The sequence below is a fragment of the Aotus nancymaae genome, unplaced genomic scaffold, assembly GCF_030222135.1.
Source record: "Aotus nancymaae isolate 86718 unplaced genomic scaffold, 86718_ANA_hifiasm-v0.15.2.pri h1tg000076l, whole genome shotgun sequence".
In the NCBI taxonomy this organism is placed as follows: Eukaryota; Metazoa; Chordata; class Mammalia; order Primates; family Aotidae; genus Aotus; species Aotus nancymaae.
In genome coordinates this window covers 5180376-5195836 of record NW_026988491.1, presented here as the reverse complement: position 1 = coordinate 5195836, position 15461 = coordinate 5180376, and the positions used below count along the sequence as shown (strand labels likewise).

The 15461-nt window shown below is 51.1% G+C and overlaps 1 protein-coding gene across 2 annotated transcripts in view; it reads left to right on the top strand.

Moving 5' to 3' along the window:
* TBC1D10A (TBC1 domain family member 10A) overlaps window positions 1-15461 on the top strand; it is a 36724-nt gene that overhangs the window by 16852 nt on the left and 4411 nt on the right. For both annotated transcript variants that reach the window (XM_012464995.2, XM_012464997.2), the window contains exons 2-3: window positions 6620-6719; window positions 11644-11751. In XM_012464995.2, coding sequence (XP_012320418.1) covers window positions 6620-6719; window positions 11644-11751 — 208 coding nt within the window. The remainder of the gene's footprint in view (window positions 1-6619; window positions 6720-11643; window positions 11752-15461) is intronic.

Genomic DNA, 15461 nt, shown 5'->3' with positions numbered 1-15461 from the left:
TGGGGAGGGGATGGCCTCACTGCATGATCTCATAGGTTTTCCAGTCCTGACAGTCAGTCATTTGCATACCACAGGCCTACCCTTCCTGCACTGTGGTTTCCCATCATCACTTCTTATGGAACTGGTCTAAGAGCTATTGATACCTTCATTCATTGCCACCCCTTATAGGGGTAGTAAACTTCAGAGCCTGTTGCCCAGAATGCAAAACAGGTTAGCCTTTTGTTTATCCTCACTTCACTTTCAAGCTCTGGGTGGAAGAGGGAAGCCCTCTGGATCGGTGATTGGTCATGCTCCCCCTGCACCTCCACTTCCCAGTTTTCCACACTTCAGTGGGACTTCCTCCAGCTGCCTCCTCTTCATCCTGGAGACCCAGGTGTGAGGGGTTATTTTCATGTTATTCACTCCTGCCTTTCTCAGCACAGAGGGTGATGAACAAGTGGGAAGGGAATGTGACAGAGATTGAAGCCCTAGTATGTGCGGGGTGCTTTATATGTCTTGGATAGTTTAGTGCTCAAGTGGCAGCCTCTACTTCCAGGCTATGTAACCGTGGGCAGATTACTTCACTGTGCTGAATCTTAGTGTTCTTGCCTATTAAATGGAGATAATTAAAGCTATTTCCTTGGGGGATTATGTGCCTGTACAGTGCTTGGCAGAGCTAGTACATGGCCAGCGCATAAAATGTGTCAGCTTATTGCCTCACATCATGTTGACCAGTGCTCTCCGAGGAGGTGGCACTCCTCCTGCATTACAGATGAGGAACTGGAGACTCAGAGAGTGGAGCAGCCAGCCCGGTTTCACACAACTGTAAAGTCTTAGGGCTGGGATTAGGGGCCAGGAGTTCGAGTTTGTTTATCATGAGCACATGAAGTAATCTCTCAGAGCCTTTGCTGCGTCATGAATAAAATGGCGGTCATCATGCCCTGTCTACCTCAAAGGCCTGTGTGTGGGACCAGTCAGATGAGGAAAGGGATGCAAAAGCGCTCGTTAAATTGCAAAAACCAGTCACCTAATAGCTACCATTTGCTGGCCACCCACCAGGCTGGGCCCTTGGACACATTTATTCCTCATTGCAGCCCTATAAAATTATGAGGTGTGCGTTATGACTCTACTTAAAGATGAAGAAGTTGAGACTTAGGAGGTCACATGTTTTGTGCATGGTCTCCCGGTTATTAGATGGAGGAACTGGAGTACCTAGCTCAGTTGACTATTTATTCTCCTCTACACCCCACCTGGTTTCCTCAATGGGTGAGATGAGGATCAGTCCTGTGGTCTGTGACCTCAGACTTTCTGCTTAGGGTATATTTCTCTTCATTTGGGCTAATTCAGGGAGTGAGGCTTGGAGGAGGGGTTAGACTGGTTCCTTGGTATCAAAGTTTGTCTCCCATGACAGGCTAAGATAAAGAAGTGATGGGCATGGGCACTGCCCCTGCTGAGCCTGCCTAGCCAGAGGTGCTGAGATGTGCTTGGGCAGAAAGCAGATGTCTAGAAGGACAAGGGAAGAGAGAACCCCCACCTTTGGTCTCAGTAGCCTTGGGAAGCAGTCTTGTCCTTCCGAACTTTTGGAAGCCTCCAGCCTCTGGGTTTTGGGAGAAGGCTGGGAAACTGGGAATCTACAGAGAATGGGGTCAACCGAGTGCCACTGCTGCCTTGGACCATGACATGGCACAGCATGGTCAGGCCTGTTTCAGCTCAGGAGCCTGACAAGATCTGTGATTAGGTGCCACCTCTGTCTCCTCTGAGCCTTTCCTCCTCAGAAGCTGGGGCTGCCAGCAAATGGCAGATTGCCCAGGCTTACCATCTCCACCTGAGGTTGTGCTGGCAAACCATCCTGTCCAGTGTACTGGTGTCTCTGAGCATTGCTAGGTGCGGGCAGGCCACTTACTGGGGCAGTTAGAACACTGGAGGAGGGGGTTAGACTATCTCCAGTGGCTTGGGGGCCAGAGATGGAGCCACACAAAAGCATCTGGAGAAGGGCCTGGTTTCCCTGCAGCTTTCCCCAGGGAGTTGAAAGTATCACATAGGCCACTGTGACAGAGGGGAAGCCCTGGGTCAGCCACTTATTTATTAGTTTTGTGACTTTGTCCAAGTCATACAACCTCTCTGATCAGGCCAAGTCTGTCATGGGCCAAATGGAAATAGTAATTATTCTGTGAGGGCCCCACTTCACTGGGCTCTTAGAGGGACACATAACATTTCTAAGGCAGAAGTAGCTTGTAGCCTCGAATGCAGGCAGATGAGGGTAATGATGTCATGGAAAAAACCAGGCAAGCAGCTGTTAAACACCTGGAGGTGTGTGGTGGCAGTCACAGAAGAAGTTCAAGGCCTGGTCCAGTTGGGGAGGGACAGTGCTGAGGAGCATGAGGAAGTGGTAATGAAGTGCTTATTTCACACTTAATGACTTCACTCATTTATCAGTTGGTGCTGAAATCAGTTTTAGGGGCTTGTGACCAGCATTAAAAAAAAAAAAAATAGGTGGCTCAAGCCTGTAATCCCAGCACTTTGGGAAGCCGAGGTGGGCAGATCACCTGAGGTCGGGAGTTCGAGACCAGCCTAACCAACATGGAGAAACCCCGTCTCTACTAAAAATACAAAATTAGCTGGGCGTGGTGGCACATGCCTGTAATCCCAGCTACTCAGGGGATTAAAGCAGGAGAATGTCTTGAACCTGGGAGGTGGAGGTTGCAGTGAGCCGAGATCATGCCATTGCACTCCAGTCTGGGCAACAAGAGCGAAACTTTGTCTCAAAAAAAAAGAATAGAATAATATAAAACCAATCTGGAAATATCGGAGTGCATTAGTACATGTAAGGGCAACTTGTTTCCTAAAATGTATTCTGGCTCTGCGTGTGTGTGTGTGTGTGTGTGTGTGTGTGTGTGTGTGTGTCTGTTTAGAAAGTGTGAGAAATGGTGTTTTGAGCCAGGATGAAGGTCTTCAGGTTGGAGGACAGTTAACAAGATCTGGGCAGGGAGGTATGCAGGCTGTGTGGAGGCTGAGGGCTTGGCCTGTGGAGGCAGCGAAGTGTACGGGGGTCAAGAGCATGAGCTGTAGAGTCAGTCAGGCCTGGGTTGGAGTCCCAGCTCTGCCACTTATAGCTACATGGTCTTAAGGAAAACTCTTAACCTTACTAAGCCTTGGATTTTACTTTAAAATGGGGAGAATGATGTTATAGTAGGGTTATTATGAAAGGTACATGTGATAAAGGTAGGTGAAGCATTGAGTAGAAAATTGGTAAGTAGTAACTCGTCTACAAATGGTAACTACTGTTGCTGATATTATTATTGTTGTAGTTATGGATTTTAGTGTCATATTGGGCTCTGAAGGGTTACTGTCACTTGGAGAAGGGAGAAGAAAGGGCCTTCAGGTAGGGATGAGTGGATCATGAGGAATAAGCATGTGTATGCCTGGTGTGGGAGGGGTCTGAGGATTGTGTGGCCTCAAAAGGGGTATTGAGATTACAGGTAGAAGATACTAGGATGATGTTGGCTTAACTGGGGAAGAAAGTTTTAGCAGTGGAAACTGTTTAACAATAGGGTGATTTTGCCTGGAGGTAAGGAAGGTCCATCCCTGGTTGAGTTCCAGCAGTGGCTGAGCCACAAGAGACTGGTGTCACTTGGCTCTTTTGGCTTCAGAGACTCCCTCAGGCTACCCTAAGGAAGGAGGGGTTTTCTGGAGGATGAGTGAGGCCCCCAGATTTGTGACATCCCCCATGGGCCATTTGGTCCCTTATACTGGGCCAGCTTCTCTCTCACTAGCAGCTGGTTCATGTCCTTTCCATTGTCAGGAGGAAGCCACCTCAGGGCTTTAACTGTCACATTGTTTTCAGGGACCCCTCTGGCTCTAGATTTATCTCACAGCTCCTCTCTGGGCATCCTTAGAGGATCAAATTCATAAGATAGGCTGGGCACAGTGGCTCACGCCTATAATCCCAGCACTTTGGGAGGCCGAGGTGGGTGGATCACGAGATCAGATCGAGACCATCCTGGCCAAGATGGTGAAACCCTGTCTCTACTGAAAATACAACATTAGCTGGGCATGGTGGTGCGTGCCTGTAATCCCAGTTACTCAGGAGGCTGAGGCAGGAGAATAATTTGAACCTGGAAGGCAGAGGTTGCAGTGAGCTGAGACTGTGCCACTGCACTCCAGCGTGTCAACAGAAGGAGACTCTGTCTCAAACAACAACAAAAAAAAAATTCATAAGATAGGCTGTGCAAGTATATAGGGAAACTGAGGCTCAGAGAAGGAAGGGGACTTGCCTATTGTAGAAAGGATTTCCATATCAGACAGCAATTGAATCAGATGTTTTCTAAGATCCTGACTGGGTTAACTGAAGGATATGTGAACCTTCTGATTTTTAAAAAATAGCCTGCGATGTTTCAGGAGCACATCCTGTGCCTAGAGACATCTACCTGCAGTTAGAGAGCATGGGGTATGCTGAGTGCTGGATACAGCCAGACCTCCAGGGTCTCCTTCTCACCATCTCCAGGTAGATTAAACTCCTCTGCTGTTAAAGGAAAAGCCATTCAAATGACCACATTGCCTCAAAATGTTCCCAATTTAAGATTTAAAAAACAAAAACAGATCTTTCCATTGACATGCACATTTAAAGTAGTAGTGGGTTGTTTTGTTTCTGAGACGATCTTGCCAAATCAATGGTGTAGCTTAAAATCAGTGGTGTCTTAGAATCCAGGAAATATGGTAGTTTGTTTTGTACTCTTTTGAAATTCCGGTTTGAGGTTTAACATTGGGGGTTTGAAACTGCCAAAGCTGTTATCTGGCATCAGTTAAAAGAACTCTCAATTTAACATGTTCCTCTGTGTATCTGCAGTTGGGAGAATGGGTGGCTCTGAGTCCCTGCAGTTAGATTTTATCAATAAAGCCAGACTGAGGGGTGAGATGTCAAATAGACATATTTAATCACCTGTGAGTTCTTTGCAAACTGGTAATCTCAAGTGAAAACGTGGTCCTCTGCAAGCCTCAGTTTCCTCATCTGTGCAGTGGGGATATTGGATCAGCCATGATCTACATCCATAACTGCCAGAACTTCCTGTTGACTCAGTTTGGGCACCCTTCCAACTGGTTAACTAAGAACGCTCATCCCCTGACTTGTTGCATAAGCAGTGCCTTATAGGTGGTGGTAGGTATCATGGCCGGGGAGGTATGGGCCCTTAGTTTCTGCTCCTGGGATGTTTGGGGGTTGCCTGTAGATACATATCCCTTTGTAAATTACCTGACCCTTTGTAAAGGTATGTCCATGATTTGCTCTTATCAAGAAAAGCAAGGAAAGGAGTAACCTCATGGCCTAGTTCTGCCTCTAGGTGGTAAGAGGAGCAGCAGTTCAAGATGGAGTGACTTGTATCCGTGTGTTGAGGGGACCTCCTTTGCCTGGGCTGTAGTCCTTCCTCAGACATTCAGCTCCAAGGCTACTCTCAGGCCTGGGCAATTCCCCAGATAAAATGCACTGAAGAAGACCTTTGCTTTTGTGTCTTAGAGGTCTCAGCTCTGCCAGGGCCCCTCCCTCTGCTCTTCCAACCAGTAAAAGTCACAGCAGCACATTTCCTTCCGGCAGAGAGAGAATCAGAGACTCAGGCCTGGGCCAAGCCCCAGCCCCACCGTGTCCTGTTCCTGAGAACCTCCTCTGAGCTGCCTCCAACACTGTGCCCTTTTCTGAGAGGTCCGGCAGCACTGTGTGCTGGCTCTTGGCTAGGACCTGACTTGGATTTGAGTCTGGGTTTTTCCACTGATTTGCTGTTGGACGCTGAGCAAGATAGCTTCTCTGGGTATCTTACCTCTCTGAGCCTGTTTCCCATCTGTCATTAATATCTTACTCTGTTAAGAAAGCACAAAAAAGCACCTTGGTGCTGAGATGTTTTCCCACATTCAGTGCCCACCAGAACATCACCTCCATGAGGGTCAGGACTTTGTTCTAATCATGGAAAGGCATCTCCACAACTCGCCAAGAGGCCCTCGCCCTAGAACAGTGCCAACAGAGATGTGCTCGCTGCCTAGTCAGTAGATCTACAAATATAAGAAGTGGTATTTGATGGGGCTTTGAAGAGTGTGTAGGATTTTGATGGATGGAGACAATTTGGGAAGCATTCTGGCAAAGGGACTGGCCTGAGTAAAGGCTGAGAGGTGGGAAAGGGCCAGGGCATAATTGGGGAAACTCTGAGTAATGAGTTTGGCTCAAGTAAAGAGGTGAGCATGTTATTTCTGTACTTGTTGGACTAGTTTTTGTGTTCAACTCTGCACCTTGTACACAGGCCCTCTGAAGAGGCTTGTTGACTAAGGCAGACCCAGGACAGGAATGCTTTGCTTTGGTGCACAGATGCAGACACTCACTCAGCCTCTGCCTCAGAGAGGCACGTGGCCCCTGGCCACATTAGGGGAGTAGGCACTTGAACCACCTCCTGTCTCTAGCTTATGCCTTGAGGCAGTGGGTAGGGAGGTGGCGTGTTTCCTCTCATCTGCCATAGGATGGTCCTGAGGTAGCAGTCCTGAAGGGAACAGCAGGGATTGTAGGCAGGAAGAAGGGAGGTCTGACCAGGCTGGTGGCTGGGAATGAAGCCAGGGCCTTTGCTTCCCTTGGCGCCTCTCACAGGCCCTGCCCTCTGCTCCACAGGCTGGAGGAAGTCCCCCTGGAGGTGCTGAGGCAGAGGGAGTCCAAGTGGCTGGACATGCTCAACAACTGGGACAAATGGATGGCCAAGAAGCACAAAAAGGTGAGGGGCCTGGCCTCGGGTCTCGGACTGGGACTTGGCAGCCTGGGGAGGAGGAGGAAGAGGGAGGAACTTCATCAGCTTAGGAAAGCAGGGGCTTCTCCAACAGCCAGATGCCTTAGGTGTCTTCCAACTGCCAGTGAAAGACAGAAGCTGGCCTGAGGGCAGGGGGAAGGTTGAGCCCTCGCAGATGACTTCAGATTCATGCAGAACATTGTCCTGTAGTTAAACCTCAAAGCCTCTCCTAGCCAACAGCTGCAACACAGCTTTCCTGTAGCCTTCGCAGGAGGACTGAAGTGCTGCTTACTAGCTATCAAGGAGGACTTTATAATACTGCCGGCAGCTAGCATGTATGGAACATGTGCTTTGGTGCTGAGACAATTCCTTACAGTACCCTAGTATGAGGTTAGTAATAGTAGTATCCCCACTTTACTGATTACCTTGTCATCCAGATTTGAACCCAAGCAGTGTACTTTTAGCACCTGCCCTCTTAGCCACCACAGTACGAGGCCTTCTTTACCCTCTAGATTAATTTGATGACTTCCCTGTTGACTCCTGACCAAAGCAAAAAGAAAGAAGAAAGTACCCTCACATTTTAATAATAGTCTTAATAAAATGAAATCATCTGGAAGTCCTTTTCGAGTTAGGCTGTCTTCAGACACTGGCTCTATCGCCCTGTGGGAATGTTCTTGTCCACCACTCTTAAGTGTGTGTGTTGATGTCGTTGGTTTTTCTCAGCATGGTGTAGTTACTGCCTGGTGTAGAGGGCGCCTGTTCCGAGCCTCACAGCTGGGGTCTCTCTGTACAAGTTTTCAATGCACAGAATGAACCTCATTGCCCACTTTCATCAGCTGACACTCTGGCATGGTCCAGGCTGGCACAGCTGGCTGCAAGGCCTTACAGAAAGCCCAGGACTGACGGTCAGGTATATAGACTTGGGCCCAGCCTCACGCCTTTACTCTCTTCACACCTGCGGCTAACTGTGGAACTTCTGCGCAAGTCACTTCACCGTCTCAGCCTCAATTTCTCTGGCCAAGTGGGAGTGATAATCCTGTTGCTCCCCATGAAGTGGTGGTAAGTGCTACAGAGACTGTGTCAGAGGCTGAAGCCCTGTGCTGTGAGAGGAGAGGCTCACCCAGACCTGGGCTCTTGCTTGCTGTTCTCTCTTTTTATTTTTATTTTTTGAGACTGAGTCTCTCTCTGTTACCCAGGCTGGAATGCAGTGGCGTGATCTCAGCTAACTGCAACCTCTGCCTCCCAGGTTCAAGTGATTCTCCTGCCTCAACCTCCCGAGTAGCTGGGACTACAGGCGCATGCCACCACGCCCAGCTAATTTTTTGCATTTTTAGTAGAAGCTGGGTTTCACTATATTAGCCAGGATGGTCTTGATCTCCTGACCTCGTGATTCGCCTGCCTCGGCTTCCCAAAATGCTGGGATTACAGGTGCGAGCCACCCCTCCCAGCTCTCTATCTCCTTTTATTTATTGATTGATTGATTGGTTGATTGAGACAGGGTCTCACTCTGTCACCCAGACTGGAGTGCAGCAGCATGATCTTGGCTCACTGTAGCCTCAACCTCCTGAACTCAAGTGATCCTCCCACCTCGGCTTCCCAAATAGTTGGGACTACAGGCACATGCCACCACACTCGGCTAATTTTTGTATTTTTTATAGAGATGGGGTTTTGCCATGTTGCCCAGGCCAGTTTTGAACTCCTGAGCTCAAGCAATCCATCTGTCTTGGCCTCCCAAAGTGCTGGAATTACAGGCATGAGCTGCCGCACCCAGCCTATCTCTTTCTTTTTTTTTTTTTAAACAATGTTAAGACAGTTATTCCTCAGCTGCTTCCTGCCTGACTCTGGGTCTGTTCCCCTGCCTCATCATTCCTCTGGCTCGTACCCTGATCTGTAGCTTGCTCTGCAGCAATCTGTTTTGGTGACTGGTGGTTGGCAGGGACCTTCAGCGTTCTTGAAAATAGGGATTCCAGAGGGGAGCTTTGGGGAGCATCTCTCAGCAGAGAAGCAGCTGGCACTTCCCCTTTTCTTGTCTGGCACTGTGGTTAGAGCCTGAGGCCTGCCTCTGCCCAGCTGAGGCCTCCACAGGAAGTGCTTCAATCCACCATGCCCAGAGGCCCCAACCCACTGTTTCTCTGTAGCCCAGAACTACCCCCTCGGTGTCCCTCCTGCCACCTCAGCTGTGGCCACACCGGGCCCTGCCCTGGGGGCTCTTTCAGCCTGCCTGTGGAGGCTTGAGTTCTCCCTCTGGTCAGGAAGTCCTGGCACAGGAAGGATAATACCTGCTTCAGGAAGTGGGCTCAGACCTAACACTTCTCCTGGACTCATACCTAGTTCTGCTGGGAGGGTGGCTTCCTTTCCCCGACTCCTAGCCATGTCTAGGACAGAATTCTGGTCCTGCAGGGAGGCAGGGCTGGGGCTGGAATGCTGTCTTCCCGCAGGGCCCTACCCTCCCTGAGTTCAGCAGGCAAGGGTGTGGCCTCACTCAGCTTTCATCAGAGACCTCCTTTCTCAAGGCCTGGCCTCAGAGAATGGTAATCCTTTGTGGTTTCTGGGAATACTTTCTCATGCTTTATCCTTACTGGTCCCTACCATCCTCCCTAATGCAGGCGGAGTAGGGATGACCCCCTGCAGCACCTTTATGCTGAGGAGGGCACAGTGGGAAAGGCTGGCTGTACTCCCAGCTCTTCGCTCCCCATGAAGTGTTCCATGGCTCTCCTGGAGGAAGCCAAGTATGATGGGGGCTGCAATGATGTGGGCTGCCTCTTGCTGAGCTTGGCTCTGTGGGAGAGCCTGAAGGGCCTGTGGCTTTGGGCTAAAGCACATCCCTTTGCCAAAGCCTGCCCGAGTTGGCTTCCTTAGGAAGACCCTTGTCCCACAGCCGCAGGAAACTGTTCCTTGAGTCTAGGGCAGTTCCCTTCAGCTCCCTTCCTCTGCCTCCTTTCTAGGCAGTCCCAGAAGTTCTCATTTGGCACCTATGACCAGCCACTGCTACTCTCCCCCCGCCACCCTCAGCCTGTCTGCCTGGCTCCTTCCTGGTTCTTGACTCTCTCTGACCCTTGGAAAGTTTTCTGTTGTTTGCACTGGTCATCAAGAAGACCAGGGCTTCTGTGCTCCCTCCTCGGAGAGCTTCCAGTGGGACTGTTGAAGGGGGTTTCTAGGTGAGGGGAAGTTAGGTGTGAGCTGAGGCCCTGGGCTTGTGTGTCAAGCATCCTCCTGGGATGGAGGGACAGAGAGGAAGCCATCACGTACTGAACACAGACTACATAGACTGTGTTTCAGGCCCCACACTAAGCACATTTTCCCCCTCTAATGGACTCTTTCCACAGCTCTGCACAGTAGTAGATACTATCATTTGGATCTTACAGTTGAGAAGTGGTTGGCTCAAGTTCAGTGCTAGATTCAAACCCACATCCAGATGTTCTTCTCATGCCCAGAGTGCCCGTTCCCTTTATCACAGGTCAGGCTGCTTAGGGCAGGGGTTGAGGGAATATCATTGGTCATCTTATCCCTCCGCCACCACAACACTTCACAGGAGTGATGCCTCTGCCTTTGTCCTCACCCTCCTTGATGGGTCAGGGCAACTGCCTTCAGAGCCTCGTTCTGGTCCCAAGCCTAGGAGGAGCCCACTAGTGAAGTGGAAAGTACACGGGGCTGGATCCCTCCAGCCTGTGCAGTGCAGCTAGGAGGTAGCAGGGTCTCTGATCGTATGACGAATTTATCTGCACTCTGCTTGTGTGATGAAATTTCCCCCATGAATTTTCCCCTACCCTCAATTCCCCGATTGTAAAAGACATGATAGTTTTGATAGTTTTTCAAACTGAGTTTTGCCAGTGGAAAACTTTTCCTGATAAAAACAGCTAGCTGGAATTGAGCACTAGCTCTGGGTCATGAGCTGCCTCAAATACTCCCTCCCTCACTACTTCCATTCTGTGAGTGGCAGGGAAGACCTGGGCCATTTTAGCAAGGGCTGAGATCAGGACTCACACCCAGACCAGCTGCCTATCCCCCAGGCCGGTGATCCTGAAAGCTCAGGGTCAACGAGAGGAGAGAGGGGATTCTTGACCAAAACAAAGAGGGAGACATTTGAGCAGCCCCCATCTTCCTTCTGAGTTCTGCTGAGATTTCTCCCCGCTAGGCTGGCCGTGTCCTGCCACATGGCTGCTGAAACCAACACACCTGCATGAAAGTGCCCGGGGCACACCTCTGAGCACATTCTGGTTCGTCTCATGAGCTACCTTCCCTGTGACTGTAGCTGTAGCTGAGCCCCACACAGTGCAGTGCCCTCCCTGGTGACAGACTATGGGGTTCACCCAACTAGTATGGTCCCTTTTTCTTTTTCTGAGACAGTATCGCTCTATCGCCCAGGCTGGAGTGCAACCTCCACCTCCCAGGTTCAAGCAATTCTCCTGCCTCAGCCTCCCAAGTAGCTGGGATTCCAGGTGCCTGCCACCATACCTGGCTAATGCTTTGCATTTTTAGTAGAGATGGGGCTTCACCATGTTGGCCAGGCCAGTCTTGAACTCCTGACCTCAAATGATCTGCCCTCCTCGGCCTCCCAAAGTACTGGGATTACAGGCGTGAGCCACCGTGCCCAGCTGTATAGTTCCATTTTGATTCATAAGATAGTTATGAGGGTCTGGAATTCCATGGTAGACCTCAGGAATGCCTGCGTCTTCACTGGACCAGGGATGTGGGACTCTGCCATCACCTGGCATTAGCATATCTGATTGCAGTCATCTCCCCTCCCCGACTGTAGGATCTGCACGGTAGCAACAATAGGAAAGTCCTCTTTTTTCCCCGTTTCTGCTCTTGTTGCTGTGTGCACTGAGGACCCAGTGACCACTGGCAAGGGGCTGGGCTGGGGGAGCTGCCTGGGTGGCTGCATGGTCTCAGCCGTCCTTTTGATTTTCAGATTCGTCTGCGGTGTCAAAAGGGCATCCCACCTTCTCTGCGGGGCCGTGCTTGGCAGTACCTGTCAGGAGGCAAGGTGAAGTTACAACAGAACCCCGGAAAGTTTGATGTAAGTTTCCCTTCCTTCGCTCTGCACTTCCTTCTGCATCTCTTGGTGTCCTCCCCATGGCAGGAATCCTCCACGTGCTCACCTAGACCTCACAGGATGAGCAATCTATGAAACCTCCAGTCACGTGTCCAACTGTCCAGGCCCCAGCAGCCAGACTGGCCCAGTCCTGGGTACCTGCGTCTCCTGGAGGCTTTGCACAACTGAGGCTCCAGCCCTGAGCCACCCTCAGTGGAATGGCCAGATTTGCCACTCCCTATTCCAGTTCTTCTCTTGATGACCACTCAGGATTTGCCTTCCTGGGCTCAGTAGGCTACACCTGCTCTTGGTCATTAGGAGGAGACACTCAAACGATTTCCCTGACTGCCTTGGGCCCCGTGCTCTGGGCCTATGGGGGCTTGACCAGCAGGACCACAGGACTACAATGCCTCCTGGCCTCCCATCCTCTACTATTTCTCCTACCTTGTCCAAGCCTGGTCAGCACAGCCCATCCATGTGTCTTGTGGGGTCATCAGCCCTGGGAGTAGCAGAGCCAAACCTAAGGGGGCTGAAGAGAACTGCCTAGGTATCCCAAGGGGTCAGATGCCAGTCAGTGGCCAGAGAGGGTACCCTCTGTTGTCATCCCTCCTCCTGTCCCAATATCCCTCCTGCTGTCTCCTGCCCCATGGCTGGCCAGAGTAAAATATCTCTCCATTCAGAGCTGGGCCGCTCCTCCAGCCTGCTCCCCTAGGGAACTATGGGGAAAGAGTTGGATTCCCTGGGGTTGCCCTGGCTTACCTGCTAGATCTGGCCCCAGGCATCAGGGTTTCTTGCAGGCCCTTGGGACTGGTGACAGGCAGACAGGGAGACAGAGTAGAGCTGCCTGCCACCAGCTCTCTGTTGACATACCTCATTCTTCTTCAGTGAACACTCCTGCCAAACCTGTTTCTTGAGATGGCTGGGCAGCGGCAGGGCAAGGTAGCCTAGAGTTTCTGCTATTGACCTGGAGAGGGTGAGAGCTGTTTGCTAGCAACACTTGGCCTTGCCGGGGCAGGGAAGCTGGTAGAGTGTCTGGCTGGAGTAGGTCTGAATCTGGCTGATTGGATTATTCCCCGGAGCACCAATACCAAGCCCCACTGGAGCAGCCTCTCGACTCCATAGTCTTCCTCCTAGTGGCTACATCTCTCTCATTTTGAGGGCCTGCATTCTGGGCAAAGCGGGAGGCTCAGGGGTGGGAGCCCCAGTCCAAGCCCATAGTTAACATCAGGCTGCCAGAGCCAGGCATGAGAGCCAAGAGCATGCGCAGCCTGGCCAGCCTCCTGGCTGTGTGGTTCAGCAGGTGTGAGCATGTATGCAGCAGAATGCAGAGCTGTGCGTGTGTGTGCAGAGCTGTGCTTCCAGAGAGGAATCAGCCACCCCCAGGGGGTCTGGAAGGTTGCTCATGTGAGGAGGTGGATGTGCAGAGAAGGCCTTCTTGATGCACTGAAGCTGAGTGATGCGTTCCCACACAGTCCTGGCGGCTGGAAGAATGGTTTGTGAGCACACTGGAAGGACTTTGCCTGTGGGTGACCCAGAGGAAGCATGAGAAGCTCCCCCTGGTTGCTGTGGGTGCATATGCTGAGGCAGGGTACAGTGCGGGGCTGTGATGGCAGCAGGCACCTGTTTCTGTGCTCTCTCCTCACAGGGCCCCCGATGTAATACCCAGTCCAGGCGGCCCCTCCCAACCTCAGCAGTCAGGGCAGCTTCTATAGGCCCTGTGGCTCCTTCTTCTCCTGCACGTGCTATTTCTTCCTCCTTTCTTGGGCAGGCAGGACCTCCATGTCCTTTTTTACCTGGTTTTCCTTTTTGTTTTTGTTTTTGTTTTGAGATGGAGTCTCGCTCTGTCACCCAGGCTGGAGTGCAGTGGCGTGATCATGGCTCACTGCAGCCTCCACCTCCCAGGTTCAAGTGATTCTCCTGCCTCAGCCTCCTGAGTAGCTGGGACTACAGGCATGCAGCACCACACCCAGCTAATTTTTGTATTTTTAGTAGAGACAGGATTTCACCATATTGGCCAGGCTGATCTTGAACTCCTGACCTCGTGATCCACCTGCCTTGGCCTCCCAAAGTGCTGGGATTACAGGCATGAGCCACCGCACCTGGCCTTTTACCTGGTTTTCTTCTCTGGCTCCATCTTATGATGATGCCAGTACCTCTCAGACTGGTGGAGGCTATAGGCCCTGTGACCGCGGTACCTGCTTGTCTGCTGGTGCCCTTTCTATCTGCAGCTTCCCCCTTTTCCTTTCTCACCAAACATGTGAGGCCAAATGCCTTAGGCTGCTGAGATGCCTGATGAACACACCCTAGGAACTGAGTTTTGGGGTTTTCGGGTTTCTACCTCATGGGAACTGCTAGAATAATTTGTGGGGCCCTCTTCCCCTTTCTGATGAAAGCAAACCTGCACGGTGCTCAGACAGTACCTAGAGGTGCACAGTACACAGACCCACACCTGTCCGTGTGGGCCTGCCACAGGGCCCCAGCCCCAGCCCCTCCCTGTCCCCTCCAGCCTGAACACTGTCAGCCGCTCCTCTCAGTACTTACTCTCTAGTCAAGTTCCTGGCACCCTGACACCCCCATTGAGGGGCAGAGAGGGAAAGGGGCTTGTATGAAGTCTGCTGATCAGGGCAGGGCCTGGGTCTGCGCCCACTGGGTGTGTCTGCTGATGACCTGGCCTCCTTCCTGAGGGCCTGGTGTTGCCCCAGCCCTGCAGGCAACTTGTACTTAAACCGACACCTCCATGGAAGTGCCTGGGCCAGTCGGGCACGGTGGTTCACACCTGTAATCCCAGCACTTTGGGAGGCTGAGGCGGGTAGATCACAAGGTCAGGCGTTTAAGACCAGTCTGGCCAACATAGTGAAACCCCATCTCTACTAAAAATACAAAAAATTGCCCTTGTGTGGTGGTGTGTGCCTATAATCCCAGCTACTCAGAGGCTGAGGCAGGAGAATCACGTGAACTCAGAGGCAGAGGTTGCAGTGACCCTAGATCACACCACTGCACTCCAGCCCAGGCAAGAGTGCAAGACTCGTCTCAAAGAAAAAAAAAAAGTGACTGGGTCATGCCTTTGACCACATTCTGGTTTGTCTCATGAGTACTCTGTTTCCCTGCTCAGCCCTATGGGTTTTCTCCTTATTTACTTTTTCTTTCTTTTTTAAAAATTGAGGTATGCATTTACATAGAGTAAAATGCACAGATCTTGAATGTACAGGTCAATGAGTTTTGATAAATAATACACATCCATGTAACCAACATGCAAATCAAGGTAGAGAACATTTCAAATGCCCAAGAATGGCTTTGCTGTTTTGTAAAGGTGCACATACTGAAATGTTCACAGAAGTTCAAAAGAAAGAGTAAAACTTTGTTGAAACCCTGGCACCCAGAGAAGTATCTGAGGTTAATGATTTGACAGATGTCATGTCTTCCAGAAAGAGCTCTGTGCAGATCTCACACATACCCCCTTTCCTGGAGAGGTGACGCCACCCGCATGGGGAGGCGCTCAGCAGAGGAGCTGGGATGGACGGTTCAAGTCAGACCTGGCCTCCAGTCCCAGCTCTACCATTTTTCTAGCCATGAGGCCTTGACACTCAGTTTTCTCATTTGCAAACAGGCTGTAATGATAGGTCCTGTCTCTGGAGGTTGAGGAGAAGGATCAGTGAGGCCCACAGGTACCCTGTGCCCAGCTTAGTGCCTGGCTC